This window comes from Lepisosteus oculatus, chromosome 3 (genome assembly GCF_040954835.1).
Source record: "Lepisosteus oculatus isolate fLepOcu1 chromosome 3, fLepOcu1.hap2, whole genome shotgun sequence".
Lineage (NCBI taxonomy): Eukaryota > Metazoa > Chordata > Actinopteri > Semionotiformes > Lepisosteidae > Lepisosteus > Lepisosteus oculatus.
Genome location: NC_090698.1, coordinates 956,253 through 979,312, shown reverse-complemented (window position 1 = coordinate 979,312; position 23,060 = coordinate 956,253). Strand labels below are relative to the sequence as shown.

Genomic DNA, 23,060 nt, shown 5'->3' with positions numbered 1-23,060 from the left:
AATCGGATTTCAGTGTCCATACACGTGTGTTTAATTTAATCAGGGGGATCCCCCGGGCTGGCCAGGGCAGCTGGGAGATCCCCGCGAGCAGGTGTGGTGTGTTCCCCTTGCCTCTGTGTCAGAGTGACGAAACCCGGGGCTGCTCGGCGAGGCCCTTGTGAGGCTGGAGGGGCCCCAGGGCCCCGGGACCCCGGCGCACTCTGATCATTCACCTTGCAGTTACAGTGCAGCCGAAAGAGCTGGCGAAAGTGGAAGTCCACTGATCTCCAGGTGGCACAGACACCTACTCCACGGCCTCTCCAGGTGGCACAGACTCCTACTCCACGGCCTCTCCAGGTGGCACAGACTCCTACTCCACGGCCTCTCCAGGTGGCACAGACTCCTACTCCACGGCCTCTCCAGGTGGCACAGACACCTCTGTCAGCTGCCAGAGTCCGGGAGACGGCTCCACCTGCCCAGGACAGCGGCAGCACAGGTAGCAGGAGTCCTCCAGCTGGGGCAGGGGGAGGGCATCCCAGCACGCCTGGGCAGGGAGAGGAGAGGCCGCGGGGTCACAGAGTGGGGCCGGAAGACCAGCTCCAGATATGGCACGATATGCCCGGGAAAGGCCAGTAAATGATAAGATCAGAGACATCAGGAAGAATTATGATCACACCACTCTGAAAGAGGCGCTCAGTTAAAACTGTTGTGCATCTATTTCTATGGAAACAGCCAGCCTCCTCCCCCCTTCCTGGCTTTGATTGTGTCGCGGCGCCTGCATCAGTAATTCCAGTTTCTCTCACAGGTTCTTCCAGGGAGCGAGGGAGACCAGGGCCGGCGCTCCGGGGAAGAGGGGTTATGGACACAGCCTGCTGAAGGGCTCAGGGCGACAAGCCACTGCCTGCTCGCCCCTTGTACCTGGACCAAGACAACCCACTCAGGGACCAGAACTGTTGAGTGAACCACAGCAGCCTCTACAGCAGCAGTGTGTTTCTATTCAATCTCCTAATTCTGTTCTGTCCCACTGGGACCTTTCCAAAATAGTCCATATCCCTTATTGAATCCCACACTGCACCACGACCGCCAGGCCTTAGTCATCCCGAGACACAGGCCACTCGTGAGGGTTCCCTCTTGCAGCCCCGGATCAGGATCAGGATCAGGATCAGGACAATTTCCTGTCCCAATGAAAACAGCAGCAGAACTGTCTTGACGTCCCAATGCCAGTGTGACTACTGGCTCGGCCCACTTGTTATTGCACACTTTCAACTGGAGGACATTTGACCTGTTGACCGCAGATTCTCCTGGGACGGGTTAAGAGATTAAACTCAATTAGTGGTGAAGATACAGTACCGGGCTTTTTCTGGCCTGGTCATCAACAGAAACTGTTTCTCTAAGCTAATTCTGCTTGAGGAATGGGTGTCTGTAAGAAGAGTTTGGATTGCAGGCCAGGGCTTCAGGAAAACAACACAGCTCTCCGTGAGTGCTGACAGAGTTTCTCTTGTAATAAGACCTGAATTTAGGACTTCCTGCAAAAACTCTGGCTCAGTCTGTGTACAGTATGCTCAGTGACAGAGATGGTACATGCCTGCGTATCTGTTTAGTTCTCAAATCTGAGAGTTTGTTCTCCTGAAGGAGACATCTGAGGAAGGACCAGAGCTCAGAGAGAGCTGCAGTGTTTCTCTCCCTGTCTCTCGGACTGCCTTGGGTCCCCTGCAGGACTAATTGACTTCATGGCTGGAGAGGTGGCCGCCCTGCACTGGAGTCCCTGCTTCTGTTCCGCCGCGGCGGCCCGGCTTTGTGGGACAGAAACGGCCACGGAGAGAGACGAGGACACGAGGACCAGTCCCCTCCGGCTCGTGCACAGGGCTGGCGAAGCACAGCGTTAGACTGCCAGAGAGCTTTGCCTTGAATGTCTGATTTTTCATCCTTCTGTCCCCCAACTCAGTGCAGTAAAGCCCCTAACGTCCTCAGCAGTTTGAGATTCACTTGTCCATACTGCAAGTCAGGAGAGGGTATAGTGCCGAAGACAGTTAATTCACTTGCTCAGCAAGGGACAGAGATTTCTCTTGTCAGATAATTGCCTTTAATTGCAAAGAGGCTCAGAGTAATTGAGTAAATCAGTGGCTAATTGAGTAAGTTGAGAATGGACAGATTGACATTAGCAAGAGTCTTAGGCTGCTCGGTGGACTTATTTGCAAATCTAAAGCCACAGACTGTGCCTTTTGTGTGTGCTGCCACCTGACTGTGGGCAGCTTTCCCACAACCTCAGCTGTACTGAATTGCCCGATAATAAACTCTCAGCACGGGTTGGCAATTACTTTTTAAACAAAGCAGGTTGCCTTTCTCTTTAACTGAAACACCACTTTAAATTGCTGAAATTCAAAATCTTCCCCTTTCCCACAAGTTTAAGCAGTGCTTTTGCAGCTCATGTTGCTCAGGAGAGGGCCCCCGTGAGGCGGGGCCGATATCCCCGCGCACGCGAGGATGGCGAGGCGGGCCGACGAGGGCTGCCGCGCCGCGCTGCGCCTGAACGAGGACAACGCCCGCTTCGGCCTCCTAGCGGCGCTCATCCTGCTGTACCTGCTGGGCGGCGCGGCCGTGTTCTCCGCGCTGGAGCAGCCGGCCGAGCTGCGCGCCCGGCGCCTCTGGAGCGAGCGGCTGCATGGCTTCACGCAGGCGCACAACGTCAGCGCGGCCGCCCTGCGCGCGCTGCTCCGCCACTACGAGGAGGCCAACGCCGCGGGCATCCGCGTGGACCGCCTGCGGCCGCGATGGGACTTCTCCGGCGCCTTCTACTTCGTGGGCACGGTGGTCTCCACCATCGGTGAGTCTCCGCAGAGTCTGTCCTGTCTCCGACAGGGTCCCTGTGCTCAGCACGCAGGCACCAGCCAGAGGACACCGGCGAGAACCATGTCCAGGTGCACCTAAAACCCAGAACAGGCCCTTCTTTACACAGAGGCTGGTGGGAGTGTGGAACAAGCTATTCAGTGGGGGGTATGGGGGCAGAGCGGTGGCACTGTGGCTTGAAGGTTGCCGGTTCAAATCCCGCGGACGCCAGAGGAATCCTACTCCACTGGGCCCCTGAGCAAGGCCCTTAACCCCAGCTGCTCCAGGGGTGCCATATAAATGGCTGACCCTGCGCCCTGACCCCCAGCTTCTCTCCCTGTCTGTGTGTCTCATGGAGAGCAAGCTGGGGTCTGCAAAAAGAGGAATTCCTAATGCAAGAAATTGTATAGGCCTCATAAAGTGATCTTATCTTATACCCTGGCTTCTTTCAAGAAACACCTGGAGCAGATCCTGGGATCAATTAACTACAAACCTCCAAATGGCTGAATGGGCCAGTTGCCCTGCTCGTGTTTGTAACTGTAATTATAATCTTAGAAGCACGTCTTCTATGATCGCCAAGTTAAACATCAGTATTGAATTTCTGTAAAACCACAGTCAAGGATCGACAGCACTGAAACCGTGCTGAAAGCCGAGATTAATTTCTGGCTAATGAGAGCTCTATTGCTGCCTCATACAGAGGGGAGGGGTGTGCACAGTGTATTGTTTTCAGGAAGTAATCTGAGGTCCATTTTCATGTGGAGGGATATAACCTAGCAAGCAGAACTGTCGATTGTGAACCGTGTGGTTTTAGCGTTAAAGCACCAGTAAAGGGGTCTTAATGGTTTCTCATTTGCTTTCCATCTGGTTAGAGGATGATTGTGAGGAGGAGTGTGGGTTGAGCTCTGAGGCCCAGGCGACATGTATTCAAGCTTGAACTGGGTTGGCTCGGTTCTGTTACAGTTCTGTACAACAGGGATTCCCCAAGCAGTGGTGCACAGCTGGCTGTAGAGCTGGGTGAGTTCGCTGGCAGTCAGGGCAACAGCGGCTCTGTGACTGGACACTGCACTCCTGCGGTCAGCGCTCACTCCCCTGGCCAGGGCTGAAAACATACAGCAATAATATTCCAACACAGGTCGGTTTGTTTTCTTCGAGGGAAACTGTCTGTCTTGATTTTCAGCAGGAGGCACCTGAGCTCCTGTCAGCAGAAAGTGAGCCAATAAATTCTGGGCTTCAGCCCAAAAGCAACAAAACAATGAGAGTAATGAGAGATTTACTCCAGGACTGGAGATGAAAGGCTGTGGTGTGAAAAAGTGCTCGCGCATAACCTCAGCCTGATCTGTCACTGACAGCAGCGGAGGCAGATGTGAGGCCCTGGGGCTGCGGGCCAGGGCTGGGGCTGGCTGTCATGCCTGCGCAGGGAGCGTGTGGGAAGGAAGCCCAGCCAGTGAGACAGGGTCTGGTCGGGCGAAGGAGCAAAGCACAGGGAAATGAGCTGGCGTCCTGGGTGGAAACAGCGGGATTGAGCACGTGGGGGAGCTGTTGAACCCGCAGCTTGATCTGGTATGTGCGGAAGCAGCACTCTGGGATTCTACACTGTAGGCCAAGAAAGAAGCAGGTGCAGACAGCTGGGGGCACAGCTGTTGTGTAAGAACAGAAGAAGGAACATAAGAGAGGGTAGAGAGGAGAGGCCTGTTGGGAATCTGGTAGCTTAAAATAAGATCAGATCACTTTATTGGCCATATACAATTTCTTGCATTAGGAATTTCGCATGTCTTTTCACATACTGTACCCCTGCTTGATCTCCATGAGACACACAGACAGGGAGAGAGAAGCTGGGGGTCAGAGTGCAGGGTCAGCCATTGTACAGCGCCCCTGGAGCAGCTGGGGTGAAGGGCCTTGCTCAGGGGCCCAGCAGAGTAGGATTCCTCTACCAGCCTGTGGTTATTGACCCAATGATCTAAATTTAACTATTTATTAATTTGAAGACACCTGAAGAAAGTTGTGTTTTTCTTCTCTTTTCAACATGGAGTAAAGCTTTACTTGTTCCTAAATTTAACTATTTATTGAAAGAAACCAGGGTATCGGCTTCAACAACACGGCTGGGTAGCTTGTTCCATGCTCCTACAATCTTTGTGTGCAGAACTGCCTCCAGTTCTCAGAGTTAAATGCACTTTCACATTTTTTTCACTTGAGTCCTGTGGTTCATGTCTTACTGTTGATACTGATGAAGTTCACTGGACCGACTTTGTCAATGACCGATGATTTTGAATACTAGTATCTACAGTTTTAATAAATTAATGGGTGTCGATGCTGAAATGAAGACAGGACGTCACCTTGGCACCTTGTACAAAAAAGATGCCCTGTCAGACAGCCCAGTGAGCTCTTCCATGGCGACGGGGGGAGGGCAGGCGTCTTGTCCAAGGCCATGGTGAGACACACATACCATTAACGTTAATGTATTCATTAATCTGAGCCGAGAGGCACACAGAGAGTAAGATAATATCCCTGTTTCCAATTCAAGCCCTATTAAGTGCACAATAGAGATGTTCAGCTATAATCACGCGTCTCTGTGCGAGTCACTTCATCGTCTTCTCCTTTTTTTTCCATTTTCATTTAAAATGCAGCACACTCCGAAGGGAACCACACTCCACTAGGCCAGAATAATTAATTAATTGGCTTAATTAGCTGTTCCTACAGCCTGTTTCACCAGCGGGCCGGTTTTACAGACCTGGGACTCTGTTGCATGTTGAGGTTTACTACAGTAAGAGCAGACGAGAGTGTAGTAAGGCCCAGTGACATCATTGTGCTCCATTATATCTTCCAATAAAACCATAAAAAATCATCCCACTTGCATATGCAAGACTCACATTTAATTGTGGGCAAGCTACAGGAACAAAACGTTTACATTTTGAGCTAAGTAAATCCATGCTATAAGCTTGGTGGAGCCATTTTAAAAGTGCTGTGGCATACTGCCACAAGGAAGCCAACTATGCTGTTCGAGGTGGAGCCAGAGCTGAAATGTTCCGGACAGTTCCTCACCCGGACGCGCGTGTCCTGACGTGCTCGCGGTGAGCGCAGGCGCGCTGTTGGATTTCAATATCCGGAGGCCTCGGTTTCCTGCAGCAGAGGCCATAAACCTCGGGCAGCCACTGGGTTTGCTCTTTATGGCCTAGATTAGCCATATGTTCACCTCCTAATCACCGTAGAAACCACAGAACTGATTAATTTCCTTATTGAACACAGGTATGAAAATACAGGTACAGCAGTCTGATATCACAGATGATATTTCTGCCTTTGCACGGTATGTTTAAATTGCTCATAAACATGTTATTAACAGCTTATTGGCAGGTCCAAAAAAGATGGGTTCTTATGGGAAGTGAGGTTTTTGCCGTAGGTTTAGGCGTGAATGTGAAAGGGGATGAGGTCTGCTCCTTCGGCACAGCCTGTGCCGGATGGGGGACACACTTGTGCTTCCCAGAGAGCTAGTCTCTCGTCTCCGCGCGCTCTGTCCAGTGGGTGCTCTCCGCTGCCCAGTGTCTTCTTCATGCCTGCTGTTCTGCTCAACATCCATAACTGTGTCCTCTCCCCCCCGTCCCGCCGCTCCAGGGTTCGGCATGACCACCCCGGCCACCAGTGGGGGGAAAGTCTTCCTCATCTTCTACGGCCTGATCGGCTGCGCGGCCACCATCCTCTTCTTCAACCTCTTCCTGGAGCGCATCATCACGCTGCTGGCCTACATCATGCGCTGGTGCCACGAGCAGCAGCTGCGGCGGGCGGGGGGGGCGGCCCCCGCGGGGCCCCGGCGCGGCTCGGGGGCGTCGGGGGGGGAGGTGGACAGCCTGGAGGGGTGGAAGCCCTCCGTCTACTATGTGATGCTGATCCTGGGAGTGGCAGCCGTCCTGATCGCCTGCATCGCCTCGGCCCTCTACACCACCATGGAGGGCTGGGGCTACTTCGACTCTCTCTACTTCTGCTTCGTGGCCTTCAGCACCATCGGCTTCGGCGACCTGGTGAGTGGGCAGAAGGAGAGCTACAGGCACCAGGTGGCCTACCGCCTGGGCAACTTCCTGTTCATCCTGATGGGCGTGTGCTGCATCTACTCGCTCTTCAACGTCATCTCCATCGTCATCAAGCAGACGCTCAACTGGATCCTCCAGAAGGTGGACTGTAGCCGCTGTCGCTGTCGCCGCCGCCGCCGCTGCTGCCCCCCCAGCAAGCGCCCGCTGCACCCCCACGGCCACCACAGCCGCAACGCCGTGCAGCCCGCGCCCCCGGCCAGGAGCCGCCGCGCCGACGTCTCTGTGGAGACGGTGTGCGACAGCGAGACGGACGGGCGCCGCCTCTCGGGGGAGATGATCTCCGTGAAGGACTTCCTGGCCTCCAACAAGGTCTCCCTGGCCATCATGCAGAAGCAGCTGTCCGAGACGGCGCACGGCGGGCCGCGGCAGAGCCACGCCCGGCACAACGGCTTCTCCGGCGGCGTGGGCGCCCTGGCCATCATGAACAACCGGCTGGTGGAGACCAGCGTGGACAGGTAGCTCCGCACCTGCTGGGCTCTCAGCACCCGCGCTCCTCCAGCCGAGACAGCCTGCCCACATCGCTCCCACATTGCCTTCGGATAGAGGAGCCTGGTGCTCCGTCCGGGACTGTGTGGACGCGCTCAGGCAGGAGGCAGGGACTTTGCTCGCTTCCCTGGGAATTTGTTCAGACCGGAGGGCAGATGGAACAGTGTTGTAATCTTCCCCGGGCCTGTAGGGGGATTGGAGCTGCAAAACGTCTCAGGTCCTCCTCCTTTTAGGCATAAAAGAAGTTCTTTCTTGTGCTCATGGGATGTTTTTGGTGTTGCGTGTGGCCTGTGCTGAGCAGGACAGCGACTGACAGGTAATCAGACTGACAATATGTTTACTGACATTAAAGAAGCTTGGACTGGTTGTCAGCTTGTCTCGAGGGGAGATGAGCTGTAGATGAAGGAGCCCCAGCAGGACCTGATGGGGGAACATGAGACATGATTTCACCAGTTCAATTGAAGGGGATCTTTAGGAAGGCCAGATTAGACAAGCGTGGAGTGGAATCTACGCAGGACACTGTGTTTATCAACCCGCTCTTATGAACAGTGCCATGGGATCTTTACTGTCCAAGACTAGCCAAGCACTCAGGACCTCAGTTGAATGTTTTATCTGAAGTACAGTGCCTTGTACAGTACAGTGTCCCCTGGCACCATACTGGAGCATTTGTTAGGAAAAGCAGGTCCAGGAGAAAAAGCGCCACCTACCTGTTGACCACCATCACGTACAACAGCAGCCTTGCTGTGCTTGAGAGGTCTGATGAGGCCAGTCTTCAGGCTGGTAGGCTGACTAGGCTGTCCCGAATATCTGTACGATTGAACCATCTTGCCCTGCTCCTGTCACAGTCACAGGAAAGAGAAACATTTTCCCATTTCCAGCTTTAGTCAGTCTGCGATGTCTTGTTTAAAGCCACCGGGTTTACTACCCCAAGAACACTGACAGTGAGGTGTGTGCAGTGGGGTGGTGGCTGATGAGCAAGGCCGGGTGTCTGGTTGGTGTGTGGAGAAAGGTAGGCGTCCACTTGCAGAGAACAGCCAATCAGTCTTGTTGTTTATGTGCCTTTTCCATGATTCCATGATGATTTTCCAGACTTCCAAGTCTGGAGTGTGGGAGGGATCCCAAGATATTGGAATGTGGGAATCATTTGTGCTGTCTGACAGTCTAAATGTTCAGTATAGTGAGGTCTATAGCTAAGGGGTGAAGGTTTATGAGCACCATCCAAGAGGACTGATTTTAATTAGTGACAGACGTCAGAAAGGCTGGTGGGAGTGGGAAAGTGCTCTTTGCACCATGTGAACGACAGTAAAACAGAGTCTTCTCAGACACACGTGAGGATGCCTTTGAAACTGTTCCCCTCTCCAGACTTGTTAATGAGACTTCCTTGAATAGTTCTCTATGATTCACAGTCTCAGCCTCTGGGTGAAGTAACACACCTTGGCTGCAGAGAGAGTATTTTTCTTAAATATATTTGTCATATTATTAAATTTTGGGCCTCCCAGCACTTATGTGTTGTGTAAAGTGTTACATTTTCTGCAGTACGTACAATAAATAATTCTGAACTGTTACTCCCCCCCAGAGTTAGAAGTCTGTGAAATGCAGGCCTTCAAAACTCTGTTTACCCCCAGGAGAAGTCATGTCTGCACACATTAAGAGATTAAAGTTCCGCATCGGGAAATTCTCCAGGCGTAGGCTGTTTCCTGCCTGTGTTACAAACACTCAGAGATGGGCTGAATGATGTCACAGGAGAAGCAATCAGGCTGCCTGTCTGAAGAGCAGTGCTTGTCCGGCTCTTGGTGCTGTTGGCTGATTTCTGAAGAGCCTCCAGATATCACCCCCAGCCTCGCAGAGAGAGGAGGGGGAGTCTGGGTCACCTTTCATTCAGGCGGCATTCATCCTCAGTGTCAGCTGGTCTTGGAGAGCTCTGCTTTGTCCTCGACTCTTTAACCATTTTGCTTGCAGTGAGATTTTCGAAGGACCTCTGTTTTGTATTTTGCTCCCCGTTTTCTCTGTTTCTAACTGACGGCTCCAGCAGCTCCTGTGGAGGAAGCAGACTAGTGCTGCACCAGCTGCGGTGCAGAGAGGCTGTGTCCTCATCCACCCGTGTGTTGGAGTAGGGCGCCCCCCAGCCTTAGGACAGACGCCAAGAGTGCCTCTGTGGGTGTGGAGAGGCGCAGGGAATACTCGTGATGGAATCTCTGCTCAGGAGGCACAGGTCTCAGGGGCAGACTGCCACTGCAAGGAGGGCAGGGGTCTCCAGCCCCAGTCCAGGCGTTCTTAGAGGTCACTCTTAGTCACCTGTTATGAAAAGATGAGGGACACTCGTCTAAGCGACCGATCAATTAATCAAGTCATGTTTCAATGCAGCCAACACTGATCCTCGAGGGCTGAAGAATATTTGATTTGTGTTCCAAATTATCACTAAATTGATTAATTAAATTTAATGATTCAAAGACTGCTGCTGGACTGAGGGACTGAAGCCCCAGGACCAGGGTTGGAGAGACAATTAGGGAACTGGGCTGAGGACTCAGCAGTGGGGTTCACAGCCCTGTGGCTCAGTTCTAGATTGTAACTGTGGCAACCACAGCAAAACCCCAGCGGGGACAGGGTCAGTCATGTGACAGATCCACTCAATCACGGAATATAGAGCCGGTCAAGGAAAACACTCCCGGTGGATGCATGGTTCATGGGTGTGACAGCAGTATACAGACGTGGGCAGGAAACGCACTTGTCTTGTTTGGTGTTTGTTCACCTGAAAGTCAGTTTACGCAGTTCAACCCTTTTCCAGAGCTCTGAGATTGGGGTTCTGGAGACGAGCAGCTGTCCCTCTCCCACGGCTGTGTTCTCCAGCTTCTCCTTTCCTAAACAGGGTAAATAATTGTAGTCAATTAAGGAGGATTATCTCTGCTTCAGTGGAAGTGGGTGTCAGGAGGGTTACGTTGGATAAACACCTGAGGGAAGATTAGAAATTGTTCTGTGGGACTGAATAAACTGTGACCAGCTGGAACTGTCACATTTTGTGACTAATTGAAAACTTCTGCCAAATAAAAGCGATTAATCCACAATTCACTTAAATAACAAAAGAAGAGAAAAATATCTCAAATATATATCTCGTCATGGATAATCCCCCTGGACAAAAACAGGAGCTTGTGGGTGGTGATACTAAGATTCACCCCTTTCAAATACGAAATAAGAAGAGGTCTCTCGCACTGTGACTGAATCAGCCCCCAACCCGATTGATATTAAAACCCTGGATAATGGGAAATGTGAGGTCTCCAGAACCTCAGAAGTTCTTTATTATCATGTGTTACATTTCTTTAAAGATTCTTTGCTCTTATTACTGCCCTTGTCACTATCTTTCTGCCTGCCTAACTTTTCCAGCAAAATCAACCTCTGTGAAGAGCTCCAAAAGCTGCTGGATTTGTAAGGCACATCAAGGAGGTGCAAAGTGGTACTATGAACCCTGCGCAACACTGATTTATCTCCCTGTGCAGTGATCTGAACCCTGCGCAACACTGATTTATCTCCCTGTGCAGTGATCTGAACCCTGCGCAACACTGATTTATCTCCCCGTGCAGTGATCTGAACCCTGCGCAACACTGATTTATCTCCCCGTGCAGTGATCTGAACCCTGCGCAACACTGATTTATCTCCCCATGCAGTGATCTGAACCCTGCGCAACACTGATTTATGTCCCCACCTCAGAGTGTTTCTGGAAGCTGGTTTCCCTGATTCACATCCTATAGTCTGAACCTCAGCAGGGCTGAAGAGTTAGAGAGGAGGTGTAACAAAAACAAAAACTGAGACTGAGTTACACTGCAGATGTCCTTTAATGTCCATTCATTGTCTACTTAAATCTATAATAGCACCTAAAACAAAAGATGAAGCTTCACATTTTGATACTTCATTCCCATAACAACTAGTTGCATAGAATTTTTACAAAAAATGAACAGTGCCAAAAGAGTTAGGTGGGGTGAATGGGCTCCTCTCGTTTTTTAAGTAAGTCTTTAGAGAAGCCAGCAAATCAGCTTCTACCACACGGCTGCATAGATCGTTCCACACTCCTTCTGGACACGCCCAAATAGTTCCCACTTGAAAGGGCATCAGTGCTGCCCTGTGTCGTGGTCCCTGGATGCGCACGACCAGGTCTGCCCAGTGCCCCTGTCGCCATTCAAGACGCCACTTCTTCATACTGCAGGATAGAGATCCTTCTCCCTTGTAGATGCAGAAATGTTCCACAGTGCCTTGAAGGTACATGCTGGCCTTGTTTCTCCTCCTCTGCCTGTTCCTGTGTGTGAGATGAACTCACGTCGGATGTGTCAGCAAGGACTGAAGCATGTTTTATGTTACTTTGATTGCCGTAACAACCGATAGTGAATATCGGGTGAAAGTGCACTCCGTGCGCTTTTATTTTTGCTTCAACAGATTGCACCTGAATAATAGCCTGGTGTATTCTAGTCCAGTAGTGTGAGGATCCATGAGTTACACCTTCCCTGTGGCTGCCGATGCACTACTGGGGGACAGAAGGGGGTGCGGAGCTCTGGTTCGAGCCGGAGCTGCTGGAGTCACAAGTCAGGGTGGCGCAGTGATGAGCGTTACTGCCTCGCAGCGCCGGAGCCCTGGGCTCAATTCCTGGGGGGCTGTCTATGTGGAGTCTGTATGTTCTCCCCGTATTCGCGTGGGTTTCCCATACAGTCCAAAGACATGCTGGTCGGTTGATTGGTTTCTGAGATGTTGGACTGGTGTCCTGTCCAGGCTGCACCCTGCCTTGTTCCTGTTGCTGGGTGGCACAGGCTCCAGCTCCCCACCACCCTGAGCTGGATAGAGCAGTGAGAAGACAGGTGGTGGATTTCTCGCACTGAGCACCTCCATCCCTCCATCCCTGGTGTGACAGAGGTGTAGTTCTTTCAAGCAGAAACCCTGAACCACGGCCCTGCGACTGACCAGGGAGGAAAGAGTGGAGACTGTCCACAGCAGCGTGAGCTCTGACACCAACAACACTTCCAGAGGGCGAAACTACTTCCAGTAAGGGCCTGTCACATTCAAATGAGCAGCAGACAGAAGAAATACAGCTGTGGCACAATGGAGCAGCCTGTAAGAGGGGCCTGGCCAAGCAGTGCGAGAGAGCATGTCTCTATGCGCTCAGATCGAGCGTGGGGATTTCACGAAGCTCTTCATTTGTCGCGGGGCCGAAGAGGTGTCTGTGCGCGTTCCCTTCGGGGGAAAGGGGCTTTTATTAAAGTTGCATTGCCAGAGACATGTGGAAAAATGTTTTTTTTCCCAGCTGGTGGGGGGGGCGCACTGACACACTCTGGCTGCTGTCACAGGTGGGGCTGCACACTGGTGGGGGTGGAGGGGATCCCCATTACCTGTGAAGAGCTCTGAATGACGTGTCCAGAAAAGCGCTGTATAAGTGTAAGCAATTTTTTATTTTATTATTATTATTATTACTTTGTGAGACAGGAAACACCTCCTGCTGCTCGGGCTCTCTGGTCCTGCACAGCGGAAGCCGGTGAAATACAAGCTTTCCGTGATCATTTATCATCTGTACAAAATATTTTATCTATTAGATTTCAACAGAAGAGCAGCGGTCTGTCCCTTTCGGTCAGTGAACAGCCAGTTCTGTTTAATCGCGTCTGTTACTAAGCCTCACACAACAAGGAATCGTCTTGTAAAGGTAAACAGCGCGACCTTGTGGACATGATTGAAAACTGCAAGTGGTCATCTTTCTGAAAGAGCTCTCGAGTTTGACCCGTGTTATAATAATTGTTTACACTTATATAGCGCTTTTCTGGACACTCCACTCAAAGCGCTTTACAGGTCATGGGGATCCCCTCCACCGAGAGTCAGGAGCTCGGTTTCACGTCTCATCTGAAGGACGGGGCCTTTTAACACTATAGTGTCCCCGTCACTGTACTGGGGCATTAGGAAGAATGAACTAAATACACTCAACACGCATGCCATCAGTCATATCACCCTGCAGCTCCCAGCTGGCACCCCACTGAAGCCCAGCAGTGTGAGCCTGGTCAGTACCTGGATGGGAGACTCCTGGGAAAGCTGAGGTTGCTGCTGGAAGAGGTGTTAGTGAGGCCAGCAGGGGGCGCTCACCCTGCAGTCTGGGGGGGTCCTAATGCCCCAGTAAAGTGACGAGGACACTAGACTATAAAAAGGCGCCATCGTTCGGATGAGACATAAAAACTGACGTCCTGACTCTCTGTGATCATTAAAAATCCCAGGGCGTTTCTCAAGAAGAGTAAGGGTGTCACCTGAACATCCTGTCCAGATTTCCCCCTGGCCTTTACCAATCATGGCCTCCTAATAATCCCCATCTCTGAACTGGCTTCATCACTCTGCTCTCCTCCCCACTGAGAGCTGGTGTGTGGGGAGCGGACTGGTGCATCATCATCATCTGGATGCTGCACACTGGTGGTGGTGGAGGGGATCCCCATTACCTGTAAAGTGCTTTGAGTGGAGTGTCCAGAAAAGCGCTATATAAGTGTAAGCAATTATTATTATTATTATTATTATTATTATTGGTATTACTTCACTGCTCTGACTCTCTCTCTGCTGTGGCTTGGTAAGGTTAATACTCCACTTTTCTATAAATATGTGACCAGAGAAAACTGTTGAACTGTTCCAATTAGGTCAACAATCACCCAGATCCACAGGGCACTCTTAACACCATCAACACACACAGCCTATTCAGCAATTTAGCGAGTTAATTTGTGTGGTTAACTCAGTGCTGTCCTCTGCCACCCCCGACAGCAGCCCAGCGCAGGGTGATCTGCGTGTCACAAGACCTGGATGGTTCTGGGCTCGGTGGCGTCTGGCTCAGTGGTTCGGGGCCGAACACTTTCGTGGCGACCCCCTGGAAGATGGGTGTAGCTGGGCTGGCTAGTCCTGGTGTCATCCGACCAGTACACGCTGCTGAGACCCCGGCATGCTGACGAAACGGACTGATTTGTGTGACAGGAGCGGGGCTGTCGCTGTGGAAAGGCTCGTCGCGCGCGGCGGCAGTGTCACCGACTCGACCGGACCGGCTGCAGCGACTCCCCGCGCTCGCGCTGCCGGTCGGGCCGGGCCGGGCCGGGCCGGGGTCCGTGAAGCCGGTGTCGCACTGGGAGAGAAGTCAGCAGAGCCGCAAAACGCGCAGGTCTCGCTGTTTTTCTGCGGGGCCGATAGTTCTCTCATATAATAAGGTGTCGGCCGTCCTCTGTTATTGTTCTGACCGGAGCTGTACTCTCTCCGAATCAGCCATTCCGGCCCACAGTGCTGGTCCCTGATCAGGTCTGGTATTATCACCAGAATGGGCCCAGCCTCCATCGCTTCTGACACAAATCAGAACAGCGTCTTCTGTTTCGCAAACATTCTAGTGGTTTTATCATCATTATTGCCAAAGAAAGTAAATTTACTAGATGAATTGAAATTGTTAAAAAGTAGAGTACGCGCCTCGCTCGACACTGCTCCAAATACCAGCCCTCCTTACAGTCCTACATGTCGTTTTATTGGAAAAAAACAAAATCGGTTATAATCAGTTTCGATATTTCCTGCGCCCTGACTTTGGAAACGCAATGCACACTCTGGGTGGGTTTCACACGGGTCTGAACAAGGTCAAGTAGTTGGGACATCTGTAACAGAAAGGTGGTGAAGTTTCCAGCGTCAGTTTCAGGTCTTTCATTAAATCACCCTCCAGCTTCCTGCCCGGTTCCCCCGCCGCAATCTTGGAATGCGAAACCAGCAGCAGCCCGGACCCCAGTGACAGTGCTGGGCTCTGGTGTGTGGACGGATAGAGCTCAGCCCAGTTTGACGCATTGCAGGTAACAGCCAGCCAATGGCGAGCGTCCTTTCTCCTGCTCGCTCATCTCCCGGCCAATAGGACTCGGACTTACATTGTCTGCAGTTTGTAACTCTGTCTCTGCGTAACCTTGCGCCTCGGAAACATTGTCCCACAAACTGTAGCAGAGTAACCCGCAACCCATATTCATACAATTATGACACTATAAATAGTATCACAGAAAACCTGATGATAATAAACGCAAGTCACCGACTTGTGTCTGCGCCCGGGAGTGTAATAACCGGCCCGTTGCGTTGTGGGGGGGAGGGGGGGGTCTGTACAGCAGAAAGGGGTCTTATTGCGCTCTCTGCAGTACATCGTATCTCTACGCCAAGCGTGCAAATAGTGCACCGTCGACATTTATTGCTGAGCCCTGGAACTCGTAACCTGTTCAATTTCAGTAAAAGGTTGCTTTTAGAAAAAAAGGTCGATACCGCGTAATAAATGTGTTCTAGCGCAGTGGGGAGCTGCGGGTTTTTTTTTCTTGAACGGTTTAAGGTCGATGTGGGTGAGTGATGTCATCGGGCGGAGGGATACAGTACAAATGAGGCTACCGGGGTAGTGAGCAGGACGCGAGTTCCCGGGCAACTTTGTAACAGCGAGGAGTCGCGCGCCACCAGAGCGAGCAGCCGCAGTAGAGACGCAGCAGCACCGATACCGACACCGACACCGAGGAAAATGGTGAGTGGACTGGCGGCGGGACGCGACCCAGAGGCGCCGGGGGTCTGTGGCGTGAGCGTGCGAGTAGGGCGATACCAGCCTGGACACTGTTTCTTTGTGAAGGCGGGTGGCTGGCGCCGGGCTCGAGTGCAAGCGCTCCTGCCGGCGCGCGCAGTGGGGTCCGGCGTGGGAGTGGCCGTGGCTCTTCCTGACCGGCCGCGGGACAGCCGTCGGGGTCTCGGGGGCTTCTGTTTTCCTCGTAGATGTGCGGGGCGGCTGCGTGTTGTGCGTGAACGGTGTGGATACGGGGAGCAGGGGGCGGCGCGGCGCAGAAGCAGCCGGACCCGCGCCGGGCAGTACCGGGTCTAGCTCCCGCCACGGACGTGCGTGCGGCTCGCCCGTGGACCGTGTCCTGGCCGCGCGTGATCACTGTGTGCGCGGCGCGTGCCGCAGTGCCACGGTCGCGCTGGTGGCGCGTGAAGAGGCGGGATGCGCCCCAATCTGCGTGTCCGGGGCCGCCGGGGGATGTCGGCACCCGGGGCGGCTCTGCCCGCGCACACGCAGCCCAACTCCCCCCCCCGTCACACAGCGGGGTCCTGGAGCTCGAGGGGCTGTGTCCTGTCCAGAAGAAGCCCTCGCGCCGCTGTCTGCCCCTGTCCCGCCCTCCGCGTGGCCGTCCCCGACCCCTCACCTGGGCTCGAGCCCCGCGGTTCGGCGCTCGACGCGCGCCCGTCGGGCACGGAGCTGCAATGCAGCTTGAACTCGAGTGACCCCGCGCCCAGGGTCAGCTGCCAGGAGCCCCAGAGCTCGGGTGATCGTTCAGCCGCCCTGGAGCCCGGTCCCGCAGCGATCCCGGGGAGCCCGGCTGTGGCCGGTCTGGATGAGCAGAGCGTTACTGGGATGAGTTTTGTCCTCTAGAGCCGCTCGGGACTCTCCAGTTCCCACTGAGCCCTCGTCACGGTCAGCCCGAGGACATACAGCAGCTCGCCGCCCTCTGTCGCTCCCTCAGCTCGGGGGTCAGGGGCAGGGGCTGGCGTCTCGGGAGGAAGACCCCTGTGCTGGTGCGACCGGTGTGCGCCAGCGTGGGGCGGGGGGCTGCCCCGCTGCGTGTGAGAGACCACCGTGTGTCTGATCCCTGTGCCCACTCCTGCTCTGCTTCTCTTTCCACAGGCTGACCAGCTGACCGAGGAGCAGATTGCTGGTACGTGTTTCTCTTTGCTCTGACCGACCCCGAGTAAGCGCGCGCGTGTGGCGGTGTGGCTTGACTCGGAGACACGTGTGTTGGCCCAGATGCGTGTCGCGTCTCAGGGATACAGGTTTCGGGTACCGCCGGCTGCCGTGAGGAGCCTCTGTGGTGGTTCTGTGTGCCGTGTTTGTGAAAAAACCGTGAGAAGACTTGAGTGCTGAAATTCAGCCCACAGAGGGGAGCTGAACAGAGCATGTGCTTCCTACACACAGCAGAGCCCTTAGCACACGTTTCATAACCAGCTAAACTCCAGGAGTCTTTTTACGGCTTTTTTTCCCTTGGGTCCCTATTCCTGTGGATTGGAATTCTAGGAACAGGACTGGTGTTTTCTGCCCCCCTGGCGCTGTGGTCTTGTTCTGGCGGGATTGTCCAGGAGCTGGGGTCCCTGCCCGCGGAGGGCGACTCCAGGATCGGGGCAGGGCCCTCATGATCTCCGTCCCTGCACCCCGGTCTCCACAAACGCCGGTTCAGAAGGGCTGTGGCCGCAGAAGGGGGGCAGCAGGAGGCCGAGGCCCTGGCAGCGCTGCAGGCCGGAGGGCGGCCTGGAAGAGCGAAGAATCGTCGGTGAGAACAGGGCTGGTCAGGAGAACTGCACCCCACTGTCCCGGCAGGCCTGCAGATCAGGAATTAAAGCAGACGTGGGATTTGGGAGCTGTCCTGCGGCGTGATCCCCCTCCTCTGTGCGTGTCATCTGAAAGCTTCTGCTACGTTGAGACCTATTCGCAGGGACAGCCTGGTCTCCGGCGTTGCTGCACAAAGCCTTGCTTTTAAAATTCCCCCCGGCGGCGAGGAAGCTCGGGGCAAAGTGATAGCGACGTCCTGGGGGAGTTTTTCTAATTGATTCCGGAGAATGTTTTTCTTCCATGTCCTCGAAGGGGTGTTGTGATCCCCGGCTCCCGCTGTGCACGCGCGCGCTCTTGGCGCAGAGGAAAACGGGCCGCGCTGCAGCTGGGCTCGAGCCCGGCTGGGAGTCGCGCACTCCTGCTGGTCCAGGGCTGCTGCGGCCGAGTCCGAGCCCTGATGGTGCTGACCCGACCCAGGGGTCTTGGGTTCTGTGGGACCTCCTGCCAGTCGGTTTCCTCCAGAGTTCAAACGTAGTGGTTTTTTGCCTTGTGGCCCCGGTGTTGGTGGCCTGGAAGCAGGAGGGAGGGTGTTGTCTCTGCTCCTGGGAAGAGCCCAGTGTGCCCAGTGTGCGCACACGAGCGATCGGCTGCAGCGTGGAAGAACACGGCGGCTCTCCCAGCTTTCCCTGCACGCACAAACCGGATTCCTCCTCCGCGTGCACGTCCTCCGACAGACCTGGATCGCTCCCGCCTTGTGTCCCGCCCTGTCTCTCCCGGAATTCCACCCGGCAGTGCCGAAGCACTCTCCCGTGATGCTCCAGTGCCCTGGCCGGAGGAGCGTGCCCGCCTGAGCCCCCCCGACGCGGACAGGATGCCACTCTTGCGATGAAACGGCTCTTTCTGCTTCTCAATAGACACGCTGAGCAGCAGGCTGGGGGGAGGGGGAGCACAACTGCCTGGAGGCGAGAGGCTGGGTGTTAAATTTCCGGAGCCGAGGTGGGCTTTCGGTTTCCTCTGGAATCCTTTCCCCTCTCACTCCCTGCGGGCGCGGCGGGCGGCTGGCAGGTCCCTGCTCAGCCTGCAAGCTCTCTCGTTGTGTGAAAGACACACGAAACTGTGTGTGTGTGTGGAACCCTGACTGCTGCTGCTGCTCTGGGAGTTTTGCATAAGATGAGCGTCTCCCCTGTCAGTTTTATTTACATTTTACTCCACAAACACTGGTGTCCTGATATCGGGATGTTGTAGAATTGTCTGGAAGACCTTGCCTGCTTCAACAGCCGCCCTCTTTTCCGCGTCCTTGCAGAGTTCAAGGAGGCCTTCTCCCTCTTCGACAAGGACGGCGATGGCACCATCACCACCAAGGAGCTGGGCACGGTGATGCGCTCGCTGGGCCAGAACCCCACCGAGGCCGAGCTGCAGGACATGATCAACGAGGTGGACGCCGACGGTACTGACACCTCTCACTCTCCCGGGCTCGGCTGACGGGCCTTCTGCTCCACAGTGCGGATCAGGAGGAGAGAAGCCTTCCGGCTGTGCTTGTATCTCCTGCTTTAAATCGAGCTGATGTTTCCGGCGCAAGTCTCAGGTTGGGCTCGGAGAGAGACAAATGGCCGTGAGGTTTTCAAATCGTTTCTCCCCTGTCCTGCTCAGGTAACGGCACGATCGACTTCCCAGAGTTCCTGACCATGATGGCGCGGAAGATGAAGGACACGGACAGCGAGGAGGAGATCCGAGAAGCCTTCCGCGTGTTCGACAAGGTGAGTCTGGGCTCCTGAGGTTCTGCCGGTCCGGCTGAGCTGTGGGCGAGCCGGGGGGCTGGCGGGGGTGACTCACGGGCTCTTGTTGTGGGCCAGGATGGCAACGGCTACATCAGCGCGGCAGAGCTGCGCCACGTCATGACCAACCTGGGGGAGAAGCTGACGGACGAGGAGGTGGACGAGATGATCCGGGAGGCCGACATCGACGGCGACGGCCAGGTCAACTACGAAGGTGAGCCCCCGACCCCCTCTCCCCACCCCGTGCCTGCACCCCTCCCACGGCTGACCTGTCGCGCTCCTGTTGGACAGAACTCACCTCACAGCACCACCATTCTTCTCCACCATTCATAGGTGGATCCGAGTAATTCCTGCTCTGCTTCGCATTCTCATTGGGCAGAACTGTTCTGTAGAAACTGTGAAGCACAAGAGCCCTTTTTTTTGCATTTCTGTATCCAAACAATTCAGTGTGACATTTCATAAAGAAACAGTCTGAAAATTTCAGGCCTGTTGGAATCCAGGCATAGATTCCTAATCTGCGGGTCTGTTTGCGCTGCAGCTGGGTTGTCTTCCCTAGGCAGCCTGTGAGCGGTGAGAAACGCTGGAATCGCAGACAGGAGACGGCGGTGTGTGACAGGGCTGCAGACACTCGCTCTACAGGGATGTGCAGTGAATTGCGCACCAATCAGCTCTCAATCCTTCTCTTCTTGTTTTGCAGAGTTTGTGCAGATGATGACTGCAAAGTGAAGCGTCTTTCTTCCATTGCCTGTTCTTCTTGATCACTCTGTCTATATATATAAAAAAATCTACAAAAAAATCTTTACTGTTTAAATTCTACAGTCTGGTTCGGATTTAACTCCAAAGGCATCTGTCAACGAATTAGAGCAGGGGGGAGGCAAAGCGTCACAATCTTCAACGTGCATGAGATCTCTTCGTTCTGAACAGCCCGATTTTCCCAAATTAGACCAAAAGGAAAAGACAGAACCAGCGACAGAGGCAGTTTTTTTGTTCGTTGAACAAGAGCAGTTCACCATCGAAGCATTTTCTGTTTGTAACAATTTAACCGTGCAGCTCGCTGGAAACGGGAGTGTTTCGGAGAGCCAGTTCCGACACCTGCATGTGCCTGGCTTGGCGGTTTCTTGTTACAGTAGGGCTCCTGATCCTACACTAGAAGGAGATGCTGGGTTGTGTACAGAAGGAGGCTATATATACACATGTAAAATCTTTATTTTAGAGAGGTGGTACAAGCTGGTGAGATCTTAATGGGGCTGGGATGCAGGGTGTGGAATGAGTGTAAAGCTCTATAGGTTTATTTGATTTTTTTCTAACTTTTAAAACTTACCACAGCATCAAGCTAGAATAGGGCAATGCATTGATACTGTTGTTTTAGGGAAACCGTGTGAGAAAAATAAGTAGTTGCGTTAGGCAGCCCAAGAAAGCATTGCTGTAAATACTTAATTTGCAAAAAAATAAACATGTAAATGTAATGCTTTTCAAATGTGCATTATTAACAAATATGGTGTCGTAAACTGTGCGTTGCCTAATATTAATATAATGGTATGGCCTGTGACTTTTTTTCCCTTGGTTTTGAAATAAATGTGCCATAATAAGATCTTGAGCCTCAACTTTTTTGCAAGATGACTTTTAGTACATTAAAATATATATTTGCACTTAAACATTTTGTGTACAAGAATGAACTCTACGATGTAATAACCGAAAACCAAATCTGCTGCTGCTGCTGCTCCTTGTGTCTGCTGGGTTGTGAGCTGTTCGGTGCACATGTTGTCCTAGAAGTGCTGCAGTACTGCTCCATGCTCTGCTCGCTGTCTGACTGAACCGAGGCGCTGGGGGGGGTTTGGGGCGCAAGTGATCCTTAGGCCAGTGGCATGAGTGTTAGGAATGAGGTCTTGAACAGCTTCTGTCTTTTAGTTTGCTGTACAAGAGACTGTGTAGTAATAAAAGCTCTTGCAGTTTCTTGCTCCTGCTTCAGTGTGCTAAGGGCGTTGTCAAGGGGGCCTCCGTCTGCGAGGTGCAGCGGGGGTCGGGCCCTGGGGGGACCGGGGAGGCGAAAGGCCTTGACTATAGCTGTTCAGTCTGTGCAAGTTGCGTCTCAATTACAAGCTGTGAAATATCAATGTTTTCCAATAAAACCTGAAATTGACTACATGTCTCAGCTGTGCTTCTTGATCCGTGGCGTGGTGTGTCCTGCAGTGCAGGCCGGTCGCTTTCGCCTCGGCCCGGCCCAGTGCCTCCCCAGAACACGGTGTCCTCCAGGAGGTCAGGGGCCAGTTGGGTCGCTGCATGGCGGCGCTCAGGTGGGCGTTTAGCCTGGACTGAGCTGCTGTTCCTTCGCGGCAACAAGAAGCACGCGCACCTCGGCTCCGGGCAGGGAGGTGAGGAGTGGTGTCGGCCTGATGCTTCTGTTGCAGGAAGATGGGTGGCTTTTGGCTTGACTTCCAAAAACCGCGCATGCTGTCGAAACCATTCCGCTGGAGAGCAGGGAGAGGCAGGGTCCGGCCCTCCCGGAGCTGAGCGAGGGTTTCACTGAGCGGTCTCCCGCAGGGGAGCGGACAGCGCCAGGTGTGGGAGAGGGCACCAGCTTGTGAGTGAGTCCCAGTCCCAGCACCTCCGCTGAGGAACACATGAGCTGCTGTCCTGTTCACAGTAATCAGGCTCCTCATCTCCATTCCTGGGGGGCCACAGCCTTTTACGTCTAGCAGTAGCTGAACTGTTACACTGAGCATTGAAAGAAACTCGGCACTATAGCAAATACAGATCATCTGGAGAAACGGCTCTTTCCTGTGGCGGCAGGTGAACAGATCATGGTGATTAACACGTCAGCAGGTGGGTTGAGTCCTGCTTTGCTCCAGCTTGCAGAGGCTGCCCTGTGGGCTCTGAGCCCCAGACCCTGCAGCTCTTCCCACAGCGAGGCTCGGGTCTGGAGACGGGACATGGCTGCGCTGTCGTCTCACAGGGACGCTGGAGCCCACGAGCGTTGAGCTGTGCGGTCAGGAAGCAGAGTTCTGCTCTTCTTCGGTCAGTGTGTCTGCAGTGTCCAGTCCTGGTCCTGTGCAGTCAGTGTGTCTGTGTGACCGTCGCGGTTCCGCGTGGGCTCGTGCCCCCCCGCAGCACCTGGGGAACGAACCCGGGTCTCCAGCGTAACGCAACAGGGCACCAACCGGGTGTGCTAAAGGAGACCTCCCCCAGCGCAGGCAGCTGAGGACCCTGCTACGCGCAGGGAGGGCGATGACGTCAACGTATCCGAACTAGCTCCGCTACACCTGCAGGGTGTCCAGTCTTGGACCTGAGCGGTCAGTGTATCTGCAGGGTGTCCAGTCTTGGTACTGGACACCCCTTGTCCCTTTGTATAATAATAATAATAATAATAATAATAATAATAATAATAATAACTTCTTAGTCATGAATTAGTGTTTAACACACCGAAGGCATGACCCCACATTGGTCCTGCCTGGACTTTCACCAGATGTTACAAATACTTAAACAGTAAAACAATAGGTTGTCATTATTTCAATTCACGCATCCGAACGGAGTGGATATGGATTATAATTAGTTTCTGTCTAATTCTGAGAATGTACTAATATGTCAAAAACAGGAGCGAGACGCTGGGAGGTGTCG

General features: G+C 53.5%; 2 protein-coding genes across 2 annotated transcripts; both read left to right on the top strand.

Annotated features, from left to right (window-relative positions):
* Window positions 1–785: 785 nt before the first annotated feature.
* On the top strand, window positions 786–8,852 carry LOC102688352 (potassium channel subfamily K member 13-like). Its single transcript, XM_006627702.3, has 2 exons — window positions 786–2,803; window positions 6,412–8,852. Exons 1-2 carry the CDS (start codon window positions 2,464–2,466, stop codon window positions 7,341–7,343), a joined length of 1,272 nt encoding a protein of 423 aa, XP_006627765.2. The 5' UTR covers window positions 786–2,463; the 3' UTR covers window positions 7,344–8,852.
* A 6,899-nt stretch (window positions 8,853–15,751) lies between these two features.
* On the top strand, window positions 15,752–21,585 carry calm3a (calmodulin 3a (phosphorylase kinase, delta)). The gene is made up of 6 exons (XM_015341053.2): window positions 15,752–15,882; window positions 17,032–17,062; window positions 18,974–19,117; window positions 19,321–19,427; window positions 19,524–19,659; window positions 20,143–21,585. Exons 1-6 carry the CDS (start codon window positions 15,880–15,882, stop codon window positions 20,169–20,171), a joined length of 450 nt encoding a protein of 149 aa, XP_015196539.1. The 5' UTR covers window positions 15,752–15,879; the 3' UTR covers window positions 20,172–21,585.
* Window positions 21,586–23,060: the final 1,475 nt, after the last annotated feature.

Bases quoted from the DNA above. Each gene is read 5' to 3' on its own strand.
- LOC102688352 (XM_006627702.3), top strand. From the start codon at position 2,464: ATGGCGAGGCGGGCCGACGAGGGCTGCCGCGCCGCGCTGCGCCTGAAC. The intron at 2,804-6,411 runs GTGAGTCTCCGC...CCGCCGCTCCAG, and splicing joins CACGGTGGTCTCCACCATCG to GGTTCGGCATGACCACCCCG.
- calm3a (XM_015341053.2), top strand. The intron at 17,063-18,973 runs GTACGTGTTTCT...GCGTCCTTGCAG, and splicing joins GACCGAGGAGCAGATTGCTG to AGTTCAAGGAGGCCTTCTCC. The intron at 19,118-19,320 runs GTACTGACACCT...TGTCCTGCTCAG, and splicing joins CAACGAGGTGGACGCCGACG to GTAACGGCACGATCGACTTC.